This window comes from Mesoplodon bidens (assembly GCF_964165515.1).
Source record: "Mesoplodon bidens genome assembly, chromosome: 7".
NCBI classification, from domain to species: Eukaryota; Metazoa; Chordata; class Mammalia; order Artiodactyla; family Ziphiidae; genus Mesoplodon; species Mesoplodon bidens.
In genome coordinates this window covers 110,549,747-110,574,413 of record NC_138164.1, presented here as the reverse complement: position 1 = coordinate 110,574,413, position 24,667 = coordinate 110,549,747, and the positions used below count along the sequence as shown (strand labels likewise).

The 24,667-nt window shown below is 54.5% G+C and overlaps 1 protein-coding gene across 3 annotated transcripts in view; it reads left to right on the top strand.

Annotated features, from left to right (window-relative positions):
* Window positions 1–6,769: 6,769 nt before the first annotated feature.
* SPTBN2 (spectrin beta, non-erythrocytic 2) overlaps window positions 6,770–24,667 on the top strand; it is a gene marked incomplete at its 5' end in the record, with an annotated part of 31,115 nt that continues 13,217 nt past the window's right edge. For 2 of the 3 annotated variants that reach the window (XM_081239821.1, XM_081239820.1), the window contains 15 exons: window positions 6,770–6,926; window positions 11,468–11,619; window positions 12,053–12,226; window positions 13,047–13,138; window positions 13,296–13,376; window positions 13,669–13,784; window positions 15,576–15,688; window positions 15,811–15,998; window positions 17,246–17,363; window positions 17,928–18,086; window positions 18,427–18,729; window positions 19,824–19,977; window positions 20,206–21,076; window positions 22,930–23,067; window positions 23,409–24,165. In XM_081239821.1, the coding sequence (XP_081095947.1) occupies window positions 6,770–6,926; window positions 11,468–11,619; window positions 12,053–12,226; window positions 13,047–13,138; window positions 13,296–13,376; window positions 13,669–13,784; window positions 15,576–15,688; window positions 15,811–15,998; window positions 17,246–17,363; window positions 17,928–18,086; window positions 18,427–18,729; window positions 19,824–19,977; window positions 20,206–21,076; window positions 22,930–23,067; window positions 23,409–24,165 (3,573 nt within the window). Of the gene's footprint in view, window positions 6,927–9,090; window positions 9,429–11,467; window positions 11,620–12,052; window positions 12,227–13,046; window positions 13,139–13,295; window positions 13,377–13,668; window positions 13,785–15,575; window positions 15,689–15,810; window positions 15,999–17,245; window positions 17,364–17,927; window positions 18,087–18,426; window positions 18,730–19,823; window positions 19,978–20,205; window positions 21,077–22,929; window positions 23,068–23,408; window positions 24,166–24,667 lie in introns of those variants that run through there. The other variant, XM_081239819.1, reaches the window with a different exon arrangement.

The window sequence follows — 24,667 nt, the reverse complement described above, 5'->3', positions numbered from 1 at the left end:
TTTGTCCCGGCCGGCGGGGCTGTGCGCTTTGTGCGACCGCGTGTGGTCGGCGGGGTCGGGGTCGGGGTAGGGGTCGGGGTCGGGGCTGGCCAGGGGAGCAAGGGTGGGAAGATGCGGCTCCTGGCGCTCGCTCCCGCTGGGTCCCAGGGACAGGATGGAGAGTCAAGTGCCAGCCACCCAGGTACCCGTGTGCGAGCAGCGGGGATCGAGGCTTGCGGGACGCGGGCCTTTCCGGAGACCAGAGAAGAGTCTGGAAGAGTTGGGGCTGACAAACGCGTTAAGGGATCGGGTCGCTGGGCTCTGAGCGTGTCTGACAGCGCCAGCTGTTCGCATCGCGGAGGCGGGCCGGCCGGCGCGGGTCCAAGTGCTGCGGACACGCTCGGCTGTCTCTGCTCCGCGGCTGTGAGCGCCCGACTCCCTCTCGGGAGCTGGCTGGGGGCTCCCTCTGGAGCCGGTGGGCTTCTCCTCGCCTCTTTGGTAGCTAGCTGCATGCTCTCCTTTTATGCTCCCTCACAGTGTGTGTGAGAGAGGGACACGGTTGGCTGTGGTGACCGGAACACTGGCAGAGGAAAAAGGGAGAATGAAGCCCCTGCGGGTGGCGGGGAAGAGGCAACGTAAGGTGTCCCTGTGGCCGAGATATGCAGAGGGCTTGGAGTCCGTGGGCACAGAACTAGCGGGCAAGGCCTCCTCCTGAGCGGTTCCAACTCCAGCACCACAATCGGCATTTACCATCCACTGTGGCTCAGAACGACTTTACCCCTTTAACCTCGTGGCATTGCATGCTTGTCTGATCTGCAGGCTTGCCCCTGTCCTAACCTGCTACATGCTGTCTCCGTGGGTTGTTTCTCAGCTGCCCTCCTCCCCTCGGAGAGTAGCCACAATTCCGGCGCTGGAGAGCTGGTCGGTTCAGGCACCGGGGCACGGTGTCTACAAACCAGTTTCCCTTGAAGGTGAAGGGGGCAGAGTGAATTCCAAATATGTGACTTAGCTTGAGGTGCTGGGCAACCTCTTGGCATATTCAGAAGAGCAAGGGATTAGGGAGAAAAAAGCTAATAGGGATCTTAGATTTGTCCCTTAGAGGAACTGATGTAACCCATCGGTTACAGACTTGGGGGAGGGGCGTAGCAAGGGAGTGGAAATTAATCTGAATAATTCTGCCCTTAGTGGAGGATTCTAAAGGAGAAGATCAAACAAAAATATAGTCCAACTCTTCAGCCCAGTTCCTAAATTCCTTGGAGGAGAGTTCCTGGTGCTTTATCAGGAACACAGCCTTGAGGGAAATGGTTGGGGTTTTGTCTCTCGGTTCTCTGGTTGCCCTGTGTGCATTTCCTTCTGCTGTCCTAGGAGCCCCGAGTTTGTTTGTGATTTCTTTTTCCTTTTATCTCTCTGCTGGTCCACTCATACTTTGAGTCAAATAAGATTTTTACTTTGCCAAAGTCCCCATTCCTTCTCATCTGTTATTCATCCCGCTGTCATTTGTTCAACTCCACCTCCCAGCAGCATCTCCACCTCCCAGCAGCATCTCCAGCCATATCGTCGTCCTTCCGCACATCTGCAATTTGCCTGTATGCAGCCATCAGCTCTATTTGTCTCATTAGATCTAGAGCCCACTCCATCTTCATTTCCTCTCTCATTGCCTGAGGCTTCTGGTTCTTTGTGGGTCTTGGGGTTTCTGAGGGGAAGTTGTATTTGAGTTTAGCATGGGAGAGAGTCTAAACAGACCCAGGGGCTAACCTCAGGTCACACTCACCCCTGAAACTTTGTGTCTTCTCTGTCCTCATAGCTTCTCTTAACTAATTCTAACTGCTCCTCATCTTTGGACAACAGTGGCCCTCAAGATGTGGTCTCCAGACCAGTAGCTTTAGTATCATCTGGGAACAGTTTAGAAATGCAAATTCCCAGGCCCCACCCCAGATCTCCTGAATCAGAAGCTCTGGGGAGCAGGGCCCAGTGGTCTGTGTTTTAATAGCCCTCCAGGTAATTACAATTCATGCAAGGTTGAGAATCCCTGATACTGAACTATAGAGCTCAACACTGATGGTACTCCAGGTGAGAAGCAGAGGGTCTTCTCTGATGCCATTTTCATTCTTTCCTTGTGTTTTTTTCTCTAAACCTAAAAAAGACATGAATTTGATGGGGAAAAAAAAAGAATTATGGCCCATTCATTCAATGTCTCTTTTTTAAATGTTCTTTTTTTTCTTTTTAAAAAAAATTTATTGGAGTATAGTTGATTTACAATGTGTTAGTTTCTGCTGTACAGCAAAGTGAATCAGTTATACATATACATATCTCCACTCTTTTTTAGATTCCTTTCCCGTATAGGTCATTACAGAGTATTGAGTACAGTTCCCTGTGCTATACAATAGGTCTTTATTAGTTCATTCAATATCTCTTTATTGAATACCTATTGTACTGGGAAAACACCAACATGAGTAAGATGCAGCCCTTGTCCCCAATGGGTTAAAAGTAGAGCAGGCAGAGAGACACATAAACAACTAACTGTAATACAATGTGATAAGTGTAATAATAGCTGCACGCTGAAGTGCTGTGGGAGCACAGAGGAGGGAATGATCAACTGTCTCTGAGGGAGGGAAAGAATTAATCAGGAGGAGGATGTGGCGAGAGAAGGAATTAGGGTACAAGACAGACTCTAGCCCGAGGGGATAGGATTTCTAGCTTTACAGGCCAGCGAAAGGGAGGAAAGGGGAAGGGGGGCAGCTGCCCTTGAGGACCAGCACTAGGCTGAGCAGAGTCTGCATCCAGCAGCGCTTGGGCATATAATCTAGCAGGACCCCAAGCGTGCAGCTGGCGGGAGTTGGCTTTATCACAGCATGAACAATGTAAGCTACTTGGGCCTGGCCTCCAGGTCAGTGGCTAAGAATAAGGCATTGGTGAAACTATAATCTGGATTAGCTGCTGTACCGTCCTATTGCCAGAGTCCAGGAATCCATGGAGAAGAATCAGGTTGATGATTCCCCAGCATAGAGTTGAGTTAGGGGGTCATGGGGCTGGGGCACAGGCTGACTAAGGAAATGAGCATGGAGACCCAAATCATAAGTGAGGAATGATGAATCAGAGAAGAGAAACCAGGATGGGATCTATGTAGAGAAACTCAACCAGAAAACTACAGGACTCTGGACATGGCAGCAGGGAACACAGAACACAGCGTATTGTCCAAAAGGCCAGGGGTCTGCAGAGCCCAAATGCTTGAAAACCAAAACTCAGCGGCCCTCAGAGCCACTGTGCTGAAGGACACCAGAAAGCATCACTCACTATGGGAATAAACTCCTTGGAGTCCCAACATGGTGGCCCCAGGGGGTCCTGTGACCTAAGGCAAGAGTCCCCAATCCCTGGGCCGTGGATGGGTCTGTGGCCTGTTAGGAACTGGGCCGCACAGCAGGAGTGAGCAGTGGGTGAGTGAGTGAAGCTTCATCTGCCGCTCCCTGTCGCTCCCCATCGCTCGCATTACTGCCTGAACCATCCACCCCGCACCACCACCATCCGTGGAAAAATTGTCTTCCATGAAACCAGTCCCTGGGGCCAAAAAAGTTGGGGACCACTGATCTAAGGACACCAGTGCCATCTTGATTCCTTATCTATATGATGGGAGGCATCTTGGAAACTCAGGATGAAAAGCACGTATGTCTCAAATTGGATTTAGCCAGGGGACCGTTTTATTTGGGAGAAGGGGAGGTTCCAGCTTCCTATTTTCTCCCCCAAGTTATAGGAGAGGCTGTAACACCCAGACCTCCCTGAGAGGTCTGGATCCCATGCCTTGGTCCCAATAGGATCCGTCAGGAGGACAAAGTTAGATCATCAAAAAGAAGCCAAAGCGGTACATGTTTAGGTTTTGTACAGCTTCCAGAGGTCCTGGGGACACACAGCAGTTTGGAGTTGGGGTCTGACAGTCTACTTCTTTAAGTTTCTGCTCTTTGTGGAGTACAAAGATATTAAACAAGGTTTGAAAACCTCAGAGGCCTTCAGGGGCCAAGCAGGTAACAAAAATGTGTGACAAGGCTGGGCAGAAGCCAACAGGGAATGGTGGGGCCTGTAGAGAAGTGGAAAGTGCAAGCCCACCAAAAAGAATCCCAAATTTGGGGCTTCCCAGGTGGCGCAGTGGTTGAGAGTCTGCCTGCCGATGCAGGGGACACGGGCTCGTGCCCCGGTCCGGGAAGATCCCACATGCCGCGCAACGGCTGGGCCCGTGAGCCATGGCCGCTGAGCCTGCGCAGCCGGAGCCTGTGCTCCGCAGCGGGAGAGGCCACAACAGTGAGAGGCCCGCGTACCGCAAAAAAAAAAAAGAATCCCAAATTAGTTCTTTTATAACAGCTCATTGGCCATACCCCTGGGGGCTGGCTTTAGTAGGTTTGTGACTCCTGATAAAAGGAAAAAGGGTCACAGAATAGAAGGCGGGACATTGTATGTAGGGTTTTTTGTGGAGAGCTCTGTGCAGGGAGAGCAGGAGTGCTAGAAATGTGTATCCCAGAGCTAAGTGTGAGCATGGCTGCTGTGGAAGAGGCCCTAACCTGGGGGGCCCAGAGAAATGGAATTCGAATTGGTCCCAGGGCTTAGGCTGCTTTGCTGTCCAGTGGCTGAGAGTATTCGGAGACTCTAGTTCAGGTCACACCTTGCCTATAGCACTCTTTGCTCAGGATGACTTGACTCTGCCCTCGAATTTATTTTTATATAAATATTTACAGAGCAAATTCAAAGAATCTGCTGGGGATTAGGGAAAATGATGGATTTTAAATGAGAAAGGAGTCCTCGGCCTAGTAAAAATGAAGCTCTCTTTCCTATTACAAGGAATGAAAAGCCCAAATCTAGGAACCTGAGACCTTAACTCCCAGGGAAATGTTTGTGTGTGTTTTCTTTTTGGGAGAAATGGGAGGGGTAGACAGTCCTGGCCTTCACGTGGGGCAGGTTCCGCTTGATGAAACCACTTAATGACAGAAGCCAAGTTCTGCCCTGTGCACCCATGGGAACACATCTTGCTAACCACCCACAACTCACCACCCATTCTTTCTTCCTTCCCCCACACCACACAAGAGGTACCATACCTTCTTTCTAGAGCCAGAGACTGCCAAGGTCATAGCCCCACCCCTAGCAAGTGGTGCTAAGGATGAAAATGTCTTTGTATTTGAGAGGCACTAGGACAATGAGAAATGCAGAATTTGGGGTTCAGTTACAGAGTCAGCCCCCTCCATTCTCTTGAATGGCTGCTGAATTACTCGAGAACTTTGGATAGTAGAGGTTTAAAAAAAAAAAATCCCTAGAAGCTAATCTGAAACTCATTTGTTAGTTTGGAGAAGGACAGGGTTTGTCTGTGTAAGATAGAGTCGTGAGTTGTGCTGGTGAGCATACATGGTCCCAGTTTCCCCAGCCTGGGCCCTACAAGGGAGCTCTGAAGGGCTCCAGGAAGTTCAAGAACATGTAAATGTTATGATTGAGAGCTTGTCCTCCAGAGTCAAAAAGAATCTCGCTTCAAAACCCAGCTCTGGGGCTTCCCTGGTGGCTCAGTGGTTGAGAGTCCTCCTGCCGATGCAGGGGACACGGGCTCGTGCCCCGTTCCGGGAAGATCCCACATGCCGCGGAGTGGCTGGGCCCGTGAGCCATGGCCACTGAGCCTGTGCGTCCGGAGCCTGTGCTCCGCAACGGGAGAGGCCACAACAGTGAGAGGCCCGCGTACCACAAAAAAAAAAAACCAGCTCTGTGCCTTCCAGCTGCCTCCCAGTGACCCTGAACCGTGATTTAACTTTCATGGAGCAACTTCGTCATCTATGAAATGGGGATGATAATGGACCCTTGCCCCACAGAGGGTTGCGATGAGGTGATGCATGTAAATGGCCAGGACACATATCACAGCTGACATTCACTGAGCACCTATTAAGTATTCTCTGTCACAAGTAAAAGGAAAAAAAGGGGAGATAACCATACTGTGTCCTCCTTTGAACTCCTGGGCTCTGTATCCATACTTACTAGCAGTGCATCAGTCTTCCTGGTGTATCATACATGCATCTTGGCCTGAGAGCAGAATGTGGGTCTTTTCATCTCAAATCGCTTATAGCAGCAGTCCCCGACCTTTTGGTTTCGTGGGGGTGGGGGGGATGGTGGTAATGCCAGCGATGAGGAGTGATGGGGAGCTGCAGATGATACTTCGCTCACTCACCCGCCATTCACCTCCTGCTCTGCAGCCTGGTTCCTATCGGGCCGTGGACCCATACCGGTCCGTGGCCCGGGGGGGTGGGGATCCCTGGCTTACAGGGTATAGGAGGCCATCTCGGGGGGTGGTGGCGGGGGGCACTCAGAACAGTTTGCGGAACCAGGAATGAAAGAACTCCGGTTTATACTCACTATTGCCCAAGGGGTCCCAGGCCTGCTTCCTGCATTGCCCTGGTGTACACACTGCTGTCCTGAGCCACGCTGAGGGCCACCGCCACCTTTGGTCCCCTGCCCACCGTCCCTCTCTGGCCTGAGGCTCTGGAGACCTTCATCTCCACTATGTCACTCTGAGACACTGCTGCCTTCCAGCCTCACTCCACGTGTGTCTGTTGTGTTCCTGTCTCTCTGCTTCTCCACCATGGCTTCCCCTCTCCCACTGGGGGATGATTTCCGTTGGTGAAAACAAGGACCACAACTTTGGCCATCAGGAGAGCAGAGCAGATCTAGGGCAGGAAGAGAGGGGGACATGGTGAGTGTTGGACTCAGTGGCTTTGAGTTGCGCCTCACCAGCCACATTCCCCCTTGCAGGAGCAGGAGGCCATCTACCACCATGAGCAGCACCCTGTCACCCACAGACTTTGACAGCTTGGAGATCCAGGGCCAGTACAGTGACATCAACAACCGCTGGGACCTGCCCGACTCAGACTGGGACAATGACAGCAGCTCGGCCCGCCTCTTTGAGAGGTCTCGAATTAAGGCCCTGGCAGGTGAGGTCAGGGGAGGGCCGGGGGAGATGCTGAGAATGCTGGGATGGGAAGCTTGTCGTGAAGAGTCCTTCAACTTCATGGGAAGACCGACTCTCTTTCTAAGCTGCTGCACTAGAGCGGGAAATCCAGATCACCCTACCAAGCCCCTGGTCCCCAACTCCAGCCTCAAGAACAAACTGCGCACAATCCATAACACGCCCAGCTTCCTTCCCCACAAGCAGGGAGAAGCCTTGCTGACCCTGGGACTCAGCTGTGTTCCCCTCTGCGCTCAGCTGACTTCCTGGCCTCTATCCCTGAGTCATGTTCCTTAATTCTTTTGTGCTCTTAGTCTTGCTATTCTGTTTCCACCCACCTCTCCCTTACCTTTCATCCTCTTGTCTCTTCCTTGATTTCCTCGGTCATCTCTCACACCTGTTCTCCCTCCTAGTCCAGTAGCCTCTTCTCTCCCTCCCCACCTGTTCCTTCCACCTGCCGCCTGTTCCTCCCTCTATTACATCTACTGGTTCCCTGAAGCAGGTTCCCTCTGCCTGCCTCTGGTTTCTGCAGCTGCCCGTTCTCCCCGTCTGCCTCAGCCCCTGCTCTCCCCTATGGCCTCGGTTCTCTCCTTCAGCCCCTGCGAGCACAAGCAAACCCGTTCGACGGGCCTCCCTGCGTTCTGGGGAGGAGTTGTCATGGCAACAAGAGTGCCGCTGCCACCTGACACCACCGGCTGTGGCTGTCGTGGGGCTGAGTCACCCACACACCCCAAGGCCACCCACCCTTTTGGTTTCCCTCCTCCATGCCACTCTTGTCTTTTCCACTGACCTGCTGGCCTCCCAGCCCAGTGCAGTGGGAGAGGTCACAGCTACTCCTTGCTGAGAGGTGGTGCTCCCAGCATGGGTGGGGTGGCCTCCTATAAGAAGGGAGACACTGAGGGGGGTGGTTCCCAAACTTGGCCGCACTTTTTATAGGATCACCCACGGATGTTTTCACAAATATAGGTTCTCAAACCCCTTTCTGGACACACCAAATTAGAATCTTTGGACCTAAGGTCCAGGAATTGGAATTTTAAAGCTCTCCAGGTAATTCTTTTCAGCCAGCCCAACACCATTCTGAGGGTCCCCATGTGGTAGCCATTGCTTCTGGGGATCCCTTATCATTTTCTGCTGGGCCTCCCTGTCCTTCTGGTTAGGTCTACACGCTGGCTTGTGAAATACTCATATTGCTGTTTCTATAGATGAGAGAAGGCAGAAGACATGGGTTATGGAGAATCTCACCTCTTTGGGGGAAAGTTTCCTGGTACCCTGATTTTGGATAAGAGTAGCCTCTAGAATGGTCACGATGTCTGTGTGCACACGACACGTGATACCCAGGACTGTTGCAATGTTTGTGCATGTGACATATGCCACCTCATGCTGTCAATAGGTGTTTATCTCCACTACTAAACGGGGCTCTCCTGAGGAGGTGTCGCTGTATGGGCTTTGCCTAGCACTGCGCCTCGCACTGGTAGCTGCCAAATAAATACTGAATGAAGGAAGATGGGAGAAGGGCAAGAGTAGCTTGTAAGTGACAAGAGCTGAAGCCCATAGAAAGGTAGGAAGGAATCGGGTAGATGTGCCCGGCAGTGGGTGTACTGGGGGCCTGGGATGGCCTGGCCGAGGAGGGCCTGATGGGCCCCATGGCAGGGAAGGAGCTGGTACTGGAGGTGAGGATGACAAACAAGTGAGGAAGATAACAACACCTATCTCACAAATAAAGGAATGTAAGCAAACACCTAGCACAGTGCCTGGCTAGTACTACTGAGCTGGCTTTGCCCCTTCAAGGATTTCTCTTTCTCTGCTCCCTGAGCTGGGGATCAAAGCCTACATCCTGAAGGGGGACCTCCCAGAGTCACAGAGAGGGGGCATCCTCATCACACCTGCAGACCTTGGGAAAGCAGGACTTTGCTTCGGGGGCCTCTCCCTCGGGTCTTGTGTACTCGGGGCCAGACGGGCAGGTCTCTAAGGCGCTGGCAGTTCCCTCCTGCGGCCCGCGGGGCCTGGCCCTGCCCCAGCCGGAAAGCTCCGCCTCCCACCCCTCCCCCGTCACTGTCCGACCTGTTTGTCTGGAGCTGCCTCCGTCTCCTCTCGCCGCAGCCAGGTGTTCTGACGACGGGTCCCGGAGCTCGGGGCTCAGACATCCCGTGACTCCTTTTTCCCACTTCTCGAAACTTCCACCGTCCTTGAGGCACACCCCCTGCCACCCGGGGACCCCAGGCTCGCGGGATCCCAGGCTCGAAGGGGAGCCGACCCTCGGCGCCCCGCCCCGGCGCGGGCAGAGCATGGACTCTGGGCCCAAGCAGCATCATGAACGGGCACGGAGTGAGCAGGGCGCACGGGCACGGCCTGAACGGGGCCGACGAGTTTTACTACGAGGCTTTGGAAGAGTCTCAGAACCCCAGGGGCCTCCCGCTCTCGCCGGCTGCCTTCATCAGCCCGGCTCAGTACGCCAGCGTGCTGGAGGGACGCTTCAAGCAGCTTCAAGGTGGGCTCCGGGGGGCGAGCGGAGGGGAGCCGCGCGGAGCGAGGGGCCCGGGGGGCGTGGGAGAGGAGCCGGAGCCAGGAACCCGGGGTCGGGGGGAGCATCTTCTGTGACTCAGACGTTTGTGTTGGGAGACAAAAGTGCCGGGGGGATCATTACAAGTGGCCGGAAAACACGGGGATGCTGACAGAATCGAAAAAGGCTTGGACCCGCTGGAGGGGCGGTGAGAGCGAGAGCGGGTGTGACGGCGGCGGCGGGGCCCCGCTGGGCGTGTGTCTTCGAAGGCGAGGAGCCAGCGTGGTTCGCTGAGACTTTCCGGCCTTTGGGAGGAAACGCCCGCTGGGGTGGTCAGGGAAGGAGACAGGGAGCGTGAGGCAGTAGGCGAGGGACCTAGGGCGTGTTTGTGCTGCCCTGGGTTTCTGAGTGGGTGTCTTCAGTGTGTGTGGAAACCAGGGAGTGTGTCAAAGGGAGCTGGTGCAGACAGGCTCAGGTATATGTCTGAGCAGGCTGTGTTCACCCTGGCGGCCATACTCCAGTGTATCTCTGGGAGCCACTCTGTCTTGTGTGTCCGTGGACACCTTGTAAAGTTACACTTTGTCCCTGGCGCTTGGCTTTGCACATTTTTCTCCTAGCTGCCCGTTTCTGCATCTTCCCCGTTCACGCTACCTGTGCACCAAAATGGCCTCACCCCCGTGTGCCTGGCATCAGGGCAGACTCCATGGATCCATTAATGGCTGATGTTCCGGGCAGTCCCCGGCTCGGGCAGGGCCTGTGGACCCTGAGAGAAGGCCCACATAGCATCAGGATATCTGAGCATTTGTTAGGACCCCAAGGTTGTCCCAGGTACGGGGTTGGAGGTAAGAAAGACCGAAATAGACATGGGTGTGTCGCTGTGTTTTATGGGTGAGGTGCATAGGAATGTGAGATTAAGGGGTGAGTCTTTTCGGTTTCTGAGTTGCTGGTGCTGAGACGGAAGGACAAGTGACTCTTCAGGCCCTGGCCATTTGGACTGGGTCCTTGCACTGGGCCCCTCTGGGGAGAACTGGTGGAAATCCTAGTGGCCGGAGCAGCTTCCAATGGCCTCTTCCCTCACATTGTCATTTATAATATTTTTAATTCTTATTTTTCTGTGAAATGTAACAGCATCCCCTCATCAGCAGCTCCCCCTGTGGACCAGGCAGCAGGCACCTCCTCACTTTTTTTGAGATTGGCGCTAAACTCTGCCTGGCTTCTTCCTGTCCCCACCCCGTGTTACTTGGGCTCACTGTTTTCCCTGTTTCCTGCTTTCACGATGATGTTTTCCCTCTTGGCATTGGAATATTGGTGTCCTGGGACAGGATCCCCTTGCAACCAATTGAATGAACCCAGAAGGAGAGGAGCCTGTCTTTTCTTTAAATTATCCCAGGAGAGCAAGCTGACTCAGGAGGCCTGCAGCCTCTATAAGGTCACATCCTTCTAGTGGCCACTTGGAACAGCGGCTGTTGTAATTTAAGTCCACACCCTCTCCTTTGTCCACCACCAAAAGGGAACAGCCATACCTCCTGCTGGACCGGCCTGAGCAACTCTTACTCTTTCCTTCGGGTTAGATCATGCCTGTAAACAGTAACTCATCAAGGAGCCACTTCGTGCCTCATCTTACACACGTTGTCTCAGTCAACACAATGACTTGCTGAAAGAGAAAGTAATGTGCCCATTTTACAGATGAGGAAAGTGAGGCCCTGATGGGTGAAGCAACAGCATTTCACCACTGTTACTTGACAGAGCCCTGATCCCAGACCTTCCCTGCATGTCCCCTGCTTCTAATTTCTTTCATCCTTTCTTCTCAAAGCCTGTTTTCCGTCTCTTATTTTTGTTCTTCACCTTGCTTATGAACACATTCCAGTTTCTGTATTTCCTGGCTTTTTAAGCTATGGGTTTTCCTCCCGGCCATCTTCCTGCCCTTCCTCCTCCCCAGACCTCACTTCCCCAACCCCACCAACTGGTGTTTAGAAGCAGGTGCACGGTACTTGAAGGGCAGAAATGACCCCATGTTGCTGCCATAGATGAGCGAGAAGCTGTGCAGAAGAAAACCTTCACCAAGTGGGTCAACTCTCACCTGGCCCGGGTGACATGCCGGGTGGGAGACCTGTACAGCGACCTCCGGGATGGACGTAACCTCCTGAGGCTCCTCGAGGTGCTCTCGGGGGAGACACTGGTGAGCTGTGGTCACCAGGGAGGAGGCGGCCTGAGAGACAGTGGTCAAGGGGACAAGCTATGGGAGTGGCCCTGAACGAGAAGAGTGATACCACAGAGCAGAAAGCAGTGGCCGCCCTCTGCTCAGAGGATGGTTTCATTTTGAGAGGCTTTGCTGCGTGAATTAAACCAGGAACATTGCTTCGTGGAGACAGGAACAGTGGCCCCACTGAAAACATTTTTTTTCCCGCCCACTCTGGGTGTCGTTAATTCCCTTGGGAATCTTAATCTGCCCCAAGCCTCATCTGCAGCTCAGCTTTAGCTCCCTGGGGCGGTCCCTGTGTTCCTGAGGGAGGTCATGGGGAAGGTGTAGGAAGCAGGGCCCCGGGAAAGCTAGGAGGGAAGGAGGAGGAGGCCCACGATCCCATGGCTTTGTGTCCCCGGTCCCTCGACAGCCAAAGCCCACAAAGGGCCGCATGCGGATCCACTGCCTGGAGAATGTGGACAAGGCGCTGCAGTTCCTGAAGGAGCAAAAAGTGCACCTGGAAAATGTGGGCTCGCATGACATTGTGGACGGGAACCACCGCCTGACCCTTGGGCTCGTGTGGACCATCATCCTTCGATTCCAGGTACCCCACACGGTGTTACTCGGTGGGTGCCCTGCACACCAGTGCTGCAGCCCCAAAGGTCACTGCACACACGGAGGGCCTAGAACCTCATACGCCAAATCAGGGGACGCTCCTCATTAAACAAGGTGGAGGCCAGCATGGGTGTTGTCAAACTTCTGTGGCAAATTCCCTGTGGCCTGGTCTGTGTACTGGTCACGGGCTATAGGACCACGTGTCGCTGCACAAGGGACTGGACATTTTACAGACTGGTCCTTCACCACGGAGAGTTTTAGAGCTACATTTGGGGTCTGGTCGCCAGCCCACTCCGCTGCCTCAAACTCTGCTCACCTCCCTCAAAAGAGAACAGCCACCCTACTCCTTATGCTCTGAGCAAAGCCAGTCCAGTGTCCTAATGCCATCACAGCTCTCCTGATTCCCCTGCCTCCTCCCCGGGCGTAACCTCCCCTGCTCCTTCCAGCCCTAAGCAGAGCTCTGTCAGCTTCACCTTTGAAACCCAGCTGTCAGGAAATGTTCACTCCGCCACCTGCAGTTCCCCCACCTGCAGGAACCGCATTCTTCGCTTCGAGGCACTTCCACTCTTCTGAGTTCCACCCCATTCTGCTGCCTCAAATCCCTTTGACCTGATGTTTTGTGGTCACTGACCCAGGAGGAAAGGTCCCCAGGCTCTGTCCTTGGACCCCTAATCCAGGAATCTAAGGAGCAGTTTCCTGCCGTGTATCTCTGAGCATCTCTGATAATTCCAGGAGCCCCTGTTCAGGGAGTGAGGGCCTGCCGTCCTCCCTTCCTTCCTTCTGTCCTTCCTTCCTTCCTTCCTTCGTAGATCCAAGACATAAGTGTGGAAACAGAAGACAATAAGGAGAAGAAGTCAGCCAAGGATGCCCTGCTGCTGTGGTGCCAGATGAAGACCGCGGGGTGAGGCTGCCCAGGCAGCATGGCCTTGGAGGGTTGGATGCACCGAGGCTGTGCAGTAAAGGAAGGATGGGGGCCAGGGACCACAAGCTGGGGGTCCGTCCTCGAGGCACAGACTGGGGTGGCCCTCGTCACTGTCCATCCTGGCCTCTGTTTACAGGTACCCCAATGTCAACGTACACAACTTCACTACCAGCTGGAGAGATGGGCTGGCCTTCAATGCCATTGTACATAAACACCGGTGAGAAGACGGGGGTTCGAGAGCTTGTCCGAGTTACTGGATGGGTTGATGACCCATGGGCCCAGGCACACATAGACAAAGCAGTGAGATGAGATGAGCTACATGGCAGTTACGAGAAAGGAACATTCGGAGAAGAGCCAGGATGTCGGGGTGCCTACTGCACGGAGGGCTTGCGATGGGAGCCCTGGGGCGCGGAGGGTTGGGGACTTAGGGAGAAAGATAAGGGTGGTTTACTTTTCCTCTTCAGAATCTCACGTGCCCTTGATACCTTCTATATTCCCTCCCCACCCAGGCCAGACCTGCTGGATTTTGAGTCCCTGAAGAAGTGTAATGCACATTACAATCTGCAGAATGCTTTCAATCTGGCTGAGAAGGAGCTGGGACTTACAAAGCTGCTGGATCCTGAAGGTGGGGCAGAGAGGCTGTGGGTTAGAGACAGAAGGTAGATGAGTGGGTGCGGGGGGCTGAGGGCGGCGAGAACGGGAAGGAACTGCAGATCGTTCAGATGGCTACGGGGTTTCTTTGGGAAGTGACGGAAATGTTCCGGATTTAGATCATGGCGACGGTTGCACAATCTTGTGAATGTACTAAAAACCGTGGAATAGTATACTTTAAAAGGGTGAATTTTATGGTGTGAAAAGTATATCTCAATATAGGAAGAAAGGCAGCCCCGTGGCAGAAAGAGCCCTGGGGTATGGTTCTATCCCAGCCCCTCCACGGAGCAGCTCTGTGACATAGGGCCAGTCGCTTGGCCTCTCTGTGGCTCAGTTTCCTCATCTCTCAAATGAGAAGATTGGTCTCCGGGGTCCCTAAGGTCCCTTCTAATTCCAAAACTCTAGGGTTCTAAATTAAGCTCCGTGACCTTGAGGTCTCACAAAGTGCTGGCCTTATGGTCAGCTGACCCTACTCATTGGCCCCTGTGGTTCTGATCTAATGCTGATGAGACTGGGAATGGCCACTGAGCTCTTGTTTTGTACCTGGCACTACACTTGACGTGCTCTAATTAATTTAATCCTCACAACACCCCCTTTGAAATCAATATCATGCTCCATTTATGGAAGAGAAGACAGGGGCCTATAAAGGTTGAGTGACTTCTCCAAGGTCATACGGCTGGTGGAGCTGAAATTCAGGCAGCCTGGCTCCAGAGCCTGTTTCCTCAGTCACCTCTCTGGGAGAGCAGAGAGCAGTCTTGGTGCAGCCAGAAAAGAGAAGGATGGAAGGGCCGAGTGACTTCCTTGCTGAAAATGCTCCTTCTGAAGCTCCTTGGGCAGGTTTCGGACTTGGTTACTTTCTCCCTGTCTTCCATCCCACCTGTAGTCCCTTTTCCCGTGCCTTCTTAGTCCAGAGTGACAAACATCAGCTAACTAGTGATCGAAGCAGGCCAAGTACAAGGTTCCTTGGAGAGCATTTGAGAAGCACAGCTATGATAAAGAATATTTAAATAAAGCCTCGCATCCCATAACTTTCTGAGATGATTTCCGTGGCTCCCGCCTGCCTGTGGGAGGTCAGAGGTGGTCAGGAGGGCTTCTGGTCTAATAGTCTTCCCTGTAGGTAGGATACAAGCTGGCCCAATTAAGAGAACCAATTAAGAGATTTCAAGTCATAGTCAGCCTTGGTGTCCTCGTGGTAGGAGTTAATTTGGCTTGAAGGACACTCACCTCCTGGGCCCACAGCTGAACTTTGGGACTGAGGTAAGAAATAGCCATGACTGTGCCCCGAGATGGCCCTGAGAACTGGCCTCTGTCCCTGCTTCCAGGGCTCCCTGGGCCCAGCCCTCTGAATATCCTGGGTTCAGGAGGCCTCGCTCATACCTTCTGTCTTGCTGCCCCTGAACTGGATGACTTCTTGGGCATCTTTCCAGCCCATAAGTCCACGATCCATCCCCCAATGGGAATGCTATTTCTTTTCTTGTCTCTCTTCCTCCAAACAACTAATTTTACACTGGGTAGAAGCCTCTTTGGGCTTCTGGATTTTAAACTCCGCTTGTTTCTAGGAAGAGGGGGAATAGAAAGGTTAGCTTTTCATGCCCTTTTAGTCCAAATAGTTTATTTGTTATTTTACTCTGAAGGGAGCTGGAAAGATATCAGCCTGGGAGGGCAAGGAGGCCCCTAGGATTGGAGTAAGTGATTCGAGTTGTGGGCATACCTCTGGGAGGCAGGTTTCTAATCTCGGCCTGATCTGAGTGGTCCTTTTTCTCAGATGTGAATGTGGACCAACCAGATGAGAAATCAATTATTACCTACGTGGCTACTTACTACCACTATTTCTCCAAGATGAAGGCCCTGGCCGTGGAAGGCAAAAGAATTGGCAAGGTACTCTCCAGCATGGGGGTGGTAGGCATGAAGACCAGAGGAGGCCTGGCCTAGGGGTCCTACCCCCGTAAAGCAGGAGCAGGGGAGGACTGGGCCAGGGAACCCACAGCACGGTTTCACAGGTGCTGGACCACGCCATGGAGGCCGAGCGCCTGGTGGAGAAGTATGAGTCCCTGGCCTCAGAGCTGCTGCAGTGGATTGAGCAAACGATCGTGACCCTCAATGACCGGCAGCTGGCCAACTCCCTGAGTGGTGTCCAGAACCAGCTCCAGTCCTTCAATTCCTACCGCACTGTGGAGAAGCCACCCAAGTAGGTGTCCCTGAGCCACACCGTGCCACGGCCTGCCTGCCCCAAGCTGTGCTCACACAGCAGGAAGCCTAAATGAGGGGAGCCTTTTGGGAGGGAGATGGTGGGAGCACATAAATGCAGTGGAGGCTCATTTCCCCCAGCTCAGAGCCCCAGTAGCAGTTTCCAAAGTAAAAAATTTTAATGGTCACCCATTACGAGAAATCACGCTGTGGAAATGATCGCCATGGTATGTAGAGCTGGTGCAGTCTACTCAGATGAGGTTGGTCGGGGTGTCTCGGCAACCCAATCCCAGCTTAAGGACAGGGGATTGGACCCGACAGGCAGGTTGCCGCTGGCAATACGTGCATGTGGCTGGTCACTTGCACGTTGCACAGGTTCTTATCATTTATGTACTTAGGCAACTGACTGTTGAAGTATGGCATTACTACTAGGTGATTCTATACGGTACATGCTAAAACTTCTGTGTTTTTTGTTTTTGAGCTCTTTCGGAGTTAATGTGTTTAAGCTCCAAAACTAATATTAAGCCACAAAACATCTGTTCCTGTGCATTCCAGGGAATGATTTGAGGTGTGCCCTTTGACCTAGAAAGTCCTCTGCTGGGCATTGAACAAAGATGTAGCTTCAAGGATGTTCACGAACATGACCTTTGTAAAAGAAAATTAAGTCATGGTACAGCCACTGAAAATAATATTGGAGAAATGCATTTATTCACCTGAAAAGACGTTCATGAAACACAAGAGTTAGAAGACAGTTGTCTGTGGACGGCAGAGAGCAAAGGGCTAAGTGTCCAGATTCAAAGTACCTGAGTTCACATCCTGGCTCTGCCACCTACCCTTGTGAGCATTGGGCATTATTTAGCCTGTCTGTGCCTCGGTTTTCACATCTGGAAAATGGGGGTAATGAGAGAATGTAGGTAACACTGAGAAGGAGTTAATGCATGCAAAGCCCTGAGAACAGGGCCTGGCTCTCCGTGAGTGAGTCCTCCACAAATGTTAGCCATGGTTATGGTACGATCCCATCTGTGTAAAGCAAAAATGCAGTACGTACACGCCCAGGGGTGACAGCCGTCATGTCTGTGTGGTTTTCAGTTGTTTTAAAATTAGGTTCTTTTTAAACGTGGTTTGCCAGTATTTTCCCAAGCTTTTATAAGATGAAAAGCAACACAGAACAACTTCATTCTGAAATGTAAAGAGTCCCCGGGCCCCTCGTGGCCTTTGACTCTGACCCCACCCGGCCTCCTGCCTCAGGTTCACTGAGAAAGGGAACTTGGAAGTGCTGCTCTTCACAATCCAGAGCAAGCTGCGGGCCAACAACCAGAAGGTCTACACGCCCCGCGAGGGCCGGCTCATCTCCGACATCAACAAGGTCCACAGCCTCCCTTCCATCCCTGGGACGACCCACCCTCAGCACCAGCCCCTACTGTCCCTGCTTGAACCCTCGGCCTGGCTTGAACCCCACCCATCCCGGGTGCAGGCGTGACTCCCACATCCTCTCCCGAGTCCTGCACGTCCCCCTCCTCCTCCCTCCGTCTCTCCATGCAAATTATACCCCAGTCCCTTATCTTGTTCAGCATATCCTAGACTCACTGGCCCTACTTTTGTTTCACTTTTTTCACAGAGAGCGTAAGATTAACAAAAGTAATAGGGTTCGCCCACAGCCCCACCACCACAAACAAATCCAGTGATTTCCACTGTTCCCTGTCCCCCTCCCGTCTTTGTCCACCAGCAGACGTGGTTTTCACGGGGCTCCACAGCACTCACGCCACCCTGTTCCTCATGTTTCCCTGCACAGGCGTCTGACCGCATTCCACAGACCCACTAGACCGAGCTTCCCTGGGACCCACCCTGCACCCCCAGCCCCGGTGACCCCTCCCCGCCCTCGCTTCCTGAGCCCTGGCCCTTTAGCAGTAATCCTGTCTCCACCTCGCAGGCCTGGGAGCGGCTGGAGAAAGCTGAGCATGAGCGTGAGCTGGCCCTGCGCACGGAGCTGATCCGCCAGGAGAAGCTGGAGCAGCTGGCCGCCCGCTTCGACCGCAAGGCCGCCATGCGGGAGACCTGGCTTAGCGAGAACCAGCGCCTTGTGTCCCAGGTAGGACACAGCGGGGGACTCTTGGCCTGTCCAGGCAGGTCTGGAGACATGGGAGAGTGAGAGAGAGTGGTGGATAAGGAGCCCTGTGAGGTGGGGAGCTAAAGGAACAGGAACTCCATCACACAGACTTGGAGACCAAGAGCCAGGGAACCAGGGGCCGGAGCCTTGAACAGGAGAAGGGCTGGTGAGACAGGATGGGGTGGGATAGAGAGGATGCTGAGAGCCACCCTGTAGAGTTGGCACCTCGCAACAGAAGTGCTCCGGGGTGGGGTGGGGGGGCAGGGGGTGAGCAGAGCGGCGTCCCGGAGCTCCCAGCCCTCCCTCCCTGTCCCCGCCCCAGGACAACTTCGGGCTGGAGCTGGCCGCCGTGGAGGCAGCAGTGCGGAAGCACGAAGCCATCGAGACGGACATCGTGGCCTACAGCGGCCGGGTGCAGGCAGTGGACGCCGTGGCCGCCGAGCTGGCCGCTGAGCACTACCACGACATCAAGCGCATCGCCGCGCGGCAGCACAACGTGGCGCGGCTCTGGGACTTCTTGCGGCAGATGGTGGCCGCCCGGCGGGAGCGGCTCCTCCTCAACCTGGAGCTGCAGAAGGTGTTCCAGGACCTGCTCTACCTCATGGACTGGATGGAAGAGATGAAGGTACCAGTGGACGCGGGGTCGAGGTGGTCGGGACCGTGGGAGTACGAAGGGCACGTTCGCCCGTCTGCTCGGCCGAACCTTTGCAGAGGACGTTCCAGTCCAGGGCCCTGTCCCCGGTTCAGATGAACAGAGCAAACAGCTCCCTGTCCTCATGGGGCTCACGTTCCAGTGGGAGGAGGCTGATGATCAAACCCGTGGACCTATCAATAAACAGCATAGCACGTGGGCGTGAAACCTATGAGGAAAGGGAAACAGGCCGTGTGGTGCAGTGGTCCAGGACGGCCTCTCTGAAAAATGCCATTTAAGCTGAGAGCAGAATGTCCCAAGGAGCCAGCACAGGGAGATCTAAGGAGAGAATGTTTCCAGGCAGAAGGAACAGAAAGGCCCTTGGCCTGCTCACACGTGGCATGTTCCGGATGAGAAGGGAGGCCGGGGGGTGGGGGTGGGCTGCTGTAAGAACAGGGAGGGGTCGGGGACGAGGGAAGGGAGGAAGCAGCCTGCTCGCTTAGGGCTCACAGGCCTGGTCAGGGAGTTTGGATTTTACTCAGAGTAACATGGAGCATTGAAAGTGATTCGAAGGTTTTGAAAAGGGGGAGAGACATGATGCTGCGTTTTTACATTTTTTTAAATGTCACTTTGACTGCTATTTGAAGAATGGCTGTGGGCAGCCAGAGTGGGAGCAGAGAGACCAGTCACAGGCTGTTGCGGTGATCTAGGCGAGAGACGGGGATGTGGATAGGTCTGCAGAGGTGCTGACGATTGCTGGGGTGCTGGGGACTGAGCCACGACCATAGGAGGGTGGCGATAATTCTGGTGCTGAGATGATGAGTCAGAGTGGAGATTCCAGGAGCGGGGTTTGCCAGGGTACCAGGAGAGAACTCAGGGGTCACTGTGTGTGAGCGAGGGCTGACAGCTGGGAGCATGTGTGCTCACCTGGGTGCAACACCTGGAGCCTCCCCAAGAGGTCGGGATGTGTGGTTGATCCAGGAAGATGGGGCGAGGTTAGTGCACGTGTGTGGCGGGGCAAGAGGCCTGACTGGGAGGGAACCGGGCGGCTCTCAGATGGCCATCGACATGCCGCGTGCGCCCCGCAGGGCCGGCTGCAGTCCCAGGACCTGGGCAAGCATCTGGCTGGAGTGGAGGACCTGCTGCAGCTGCACGAGCTGGTGGAAGCCGACATTGCCGTACAGGCTGAGAGGGTGCGGTCCGTCAGCGCCTCTGCGCTGCGCTTCTGCGAACCAGGAAAAGGTGAAAACCGGGGGGGGGGAGGAACTGGAAAAGGGCGGGGGAGCTGGGAAGGAGAACATTAAGAGCTGAAGCAGCAAGACTGGAAAAACCTGGGGACAGGAAAGATGATGGGTGGACAGTGGGTGACAGAGCTAAGAGAGTGGGGTGGGGAGATTTGTAACTAGGGGTGCACAGGGGGCAGGAGAGGGCTGGGCCACAGCTCTTGGCCTTCTGGTGTGACTGTTTCAGAGTACAAACCGTGCGACCCCCAGCTGGTGTTGGAGCGGGTGGCCACCCTGGAGCAGAACTATGAGTCGCTGTGCAAGTTGGCAGCGGCTCGGCGGGCCCGGCTGGAGGAGTCCCGGCGACTCTGGCGCTTCCTCTGGGAGGTGGGCGAGGCCGAGGCCTGGGTGCGGGAGCAGCAGCACCTGCTGGCCTCGGCAGAAACCGGCCGGGACCTGACCGGCGTCCTCCGCCTGCTCAACAAGCACACAGCCCTGCGAGGCGAGATGAGCGGCCGGCTGGGGCCCCTGAAGCTCACCCTGGAGCAGGGCCAGCAGTTAGTGGCCGAGGGCCACCCCGGGGCAGGCCAGGCCGCCGCCCGCACCGCCGAGCTCCGGGCCCAGTGGGAGAGGCTGGAGGCCCTGGCGGAGGAGCGTGCCCAGCGGCTCGCCCAGGCCGCCAGCCTCTACCAGTTCCAGGTGGACGCAAACGACATGGAGGCCTGGCTGGTGGACGCGCTGCGCCTGGTGTCCAGCCCCGAGCTGGGACACGACGAGTTCTCCACGCAGGCCCTGGCCCGGCAGCATCGGGCCCTGGAGGAAGAGATCCGAGGCCACCGGCCCACCCTGGACACCCTGCGGGAGCAGGCCACAGCCCTGCCTCCCGTGCTGAGCCGCACGCCCGAGGTGCAGGGCCGGCTGCCCACCCTGGAGAGGCAATACGGGGAGCTGCGGGCCCGCGCAGGCGAGCGCGCACGTGCCCTGGAGGCGGCCCTGGCGCGCTACACCATGCTCAGCGAGGCGGGGGCCTGCGGGCTCTGGGTGGAGGAGAAGGAGCAGTGGCTCAACGGGCTCGCCCTGCCTGAGCGCCTGGAGGACCTGGAGGTCGTGCAGCAAAGGTGGGCCCCACGCACGCCCCACCCTCCCGAGTGGCCTTGCGAGTTTGGGGCCAATGTATAGGGCGGCCCCCATGTGGATGGATGGTGGGTGCCACCATAGACTGCCTGCTCTTGCTACATACACCCCTTTGAGTCTTGCTAGTAGTCTGGTTTCTGCTTTAATGAAAAACGTTAAACATCCTCAGAAATAGAAACATTATGCAGCAAACTCCTACATAGCCATCACCCAAATTCAGTAATCATCAATATCTTGCTATGTTTGATTAATTTTCCTTTTCAAAAGCAAATCCCCAGTATTAAAGTTTCACCTCTGTATTCTCCAGGGAACATAGAAATTTGCAATATGAGTACATTTTTTTTTTTTTTTTTTTTGCGGTACATGGGCCTCTCACTGTTGTGGCCTCTCCCATTGTGGAGCACAGGCTCCGGAAGCGCAGGCTCAGCAGCCATGGCTCACGGGCCCAGCCGCTCCGCGGCACGTGGGATCTTCCCGGACCAGGGCACGAACCCGTGTCCCCTGCACCGGCAGGCGGACTCCCAACCACTGCGCCACCAGGGAAGCCCAGTACATTATTTTTCAATTGTGTGTGCAGGCTTAGAATAGCTAAGGCTTTGAAGTTATAAACCTTTTAGACAGAGACACTGATTAACCCCTCTTGAAGTAGCTTTATTTACAGAATAAGAAATCCTAAAATAATTTAGAAATGATGTTTTTCTTATAGAACCACACACAATACCATTATCACATAAAACAAAATTAGCTATTCCTTGTTATCACCTAGTACTCAATCTTCTTTTTCCTTTTGTTTGTTTGTTTATTTATTTATTTATTTTTCTTTTCTGGCTGCGTCGGGTCTTAGTTGCCGTAGTCGGGATCTTTGTTGCGGCATGCGGGATCTTTCGTTGTGGCGCGCGGGCTTCTCTCTAGTTCTGGCGTGCGGGTTTTCTCTTTCTAGTTGTGGCGCACGGGCTCAATAGTTGAGGCACGCGGGCTTAGCTGCCCTGTGGCGTGTGGGATCTTAGTTCCCCTGACCAGGGATGGGACCCACATCCCCTGCATTGGAAGGCGGATGCTTTACCACTGGACCACCAGGGAAGTCCCTACTACTCAATCTATAGTCAAATTTTCTGGTGGCTTTAAAAATGTAATTAAAGGTGTTTTGTTGCTTTTTTCAATATATCCCATGACAGGAGTCAGAAACCCCTATGCCAAACACAGCCTCTGCCTGTTTTTGTAAATAAAGCTTTATTGGAACGTAGCCATGCCCATTCATTACATGTCATCCCTGTGTCCGCTTTTGCACTAAAACAGCAGAGCTGAATATTCATGATAAAGACCGAATGGCTCACAAAACCTAAAATATTTATTACGTGGCCCATTTGCAGACTCTGCTCTATGAGAATATGAAAAGTTCCAGGAGAAGTTATGCTTCACATCTTTATCCCTTAAATTTTTTTCGTTATCAACTCTTTTTTTTAACACATTTTAGTAAGGTGGGACCCAGGTAGGCAGCTAAGGGGTAAGTCCCAGGAGGAATAAGGGAGGTTCTGCTGAAGGGTGAAGCCCTGTGCCAGGGATTAGTTTGACTTGTTGTCCAGCTGGTCCTCACCTTTAATTTTTACCATGTTTTGGAGCCACTCTAGAGATGACAGTTTTTCTACTTGTCTGGGGGGAGTTGGGGGCTCCCCCTTGATCTACAGATGCTGTGAACCACGTAGGGAAGAGGTGCAGAGGCTCCTGTCAATAAGCCTCATGTTGACGGAGAGGAGTTCTCGCGGGCATGCATCTAAGGGAGGTGGACCAGCGCACCGCTGCTTCCCACCACTCATGGCCAGCTCTTCCACCCCATCAGGTTCGAGACCCTGGAGCCTGAAATGAACGCCCTTGCAGCGCGAATTACTGCTGTGAATGACATCGCAGAGCAGTTGCTGAAGGCCAACCCCCCGGGGAAGGACAGCATTGTCAACACCCAGAAGCAGCTCAACCACAGGTGGGGTGAGAAAGGACGCAGCAGACAGGACAGCAGCTGGAAGAGAGTTCTGTAGGGCATGGGAGGGCGGCTAAAATGAGGAGGGAAAGCCATCTGAAATATGTCGGAGGGGGGTGGGGATGAAAGAGATGGAAGTGGGGGTAAAGGTCGTCTGAAGAGGTTGGTGCCTGGACAGGGAGCAGACAAGAAGGAGTCACGGGAAGGTGAGTGGGGAGCAGGCTCTCTAAACGGCAGAAGCAGGCGGTAGGATATATCAAGGGCGAGAGAGCAGGAAGAAGCTTCCAATCTACCTGCACAGGGCGGGAAAGCTGAGCAACTCCGGACACTCCCTCTGCCCTCAGGTGGCAGCACTTTCGGTCCCTGGCGGACGGCAAGAAGGCGGCTCTGACGTCAGCCCTGAGCATCCAGAACTACCACTTAGAGTGCACAGAGACCCAGGCCTGGATGAGAGAAAAGACCAAGGTCATCGAGTCCACCCAGGGCCTGGGCAATGACCTGGCCGGGGTGCTGGCGCTGCAGCGTAAGCTGGCCGGCACCGAGAGGGACCTGGAGGCCATCGCCGCCCGGGTGGGCGAACTGACCCGAGAGGCAAATGCCCTGGCTGCTGAGCACCCCGCCCAAGCCCCTGCCATCAGCGCCCGGCTTGGAGAGGTGCAAGCCGGCTGGGAGGACCTCAGGACCACCATGCGGCGACGAGAGGAGTCGCTGGGCGAGGCGCGGCGGCTGCAGGACTTCCTGCGCAGCTTGGACGACTTCCAGGCCTGGCTCGGCCGCACGCAGACCTCTGTGGCCTCTGAAGAAGGGCCGGCCACCCTGCCTGAGGCAGAGGCCCTCCTGGCCCAACATGCAGCCCTGCGGGGAGAGGTGGAGCGGGCCCGGAGCGAGTACAGCCAGCTTCGGGCCGTGGGTGAGGAGGTGACCCGGGACCAGGCCGATCCCCAGTGCCTCTTCCTACGGCAGCGACTCGAAGCGCTGGGAACCGGCTGGGAGGAGCTGGGCCGCATGTGGGAGAGCCGACAAGGCCGTCTTGCCCAGGCCCACGGCTTCCAGGGGTTCCTGCGTGATGCTCGCCAGGCCGAGGGCGTGCTCAGCAGCCAGGTGAGAGTCCAGGGCACAAAGTCCCAACCAGGAAGAAGTGGGAAATAGGGACCAAAGGAATGTGAAGGAGTGGTGGATGAGGAGGTAAACGCAGCACATGGAGTAGGTGAGGGAACAGGATGGGCAGGGAGAACATGCTCAAAAAAAAATACGGGGGCTTCCCTGGTGGCGCCGTGGTTGAGGGTCCGCCTGCCGATGCAGGGGACACGGGTTCATGCCCCAGTCCGGGAAGATCCCACGTGCCGCGGAGCAGCTGGGCCCGTGAGCCATGGCCGCTGAGCCTGCGTGTCCGGAGCCTGTGCTCTGCAGCGGGAGAGGCCACAACAGTGAGAGGCCTGCGTACCGCAAAAAAAAAAAAAAAAAAAAAAAAAGATGTAAGCATAACTTACCAAAACTGACTAGAGAAGAAATAGAAAACCTGGCTTGTCATATAGCAGAAATGTAATCAGCAGCTATAAATAAGATGGAGCAGGATTTGGAGTGTTAAAGGCGCTCCAGCCCA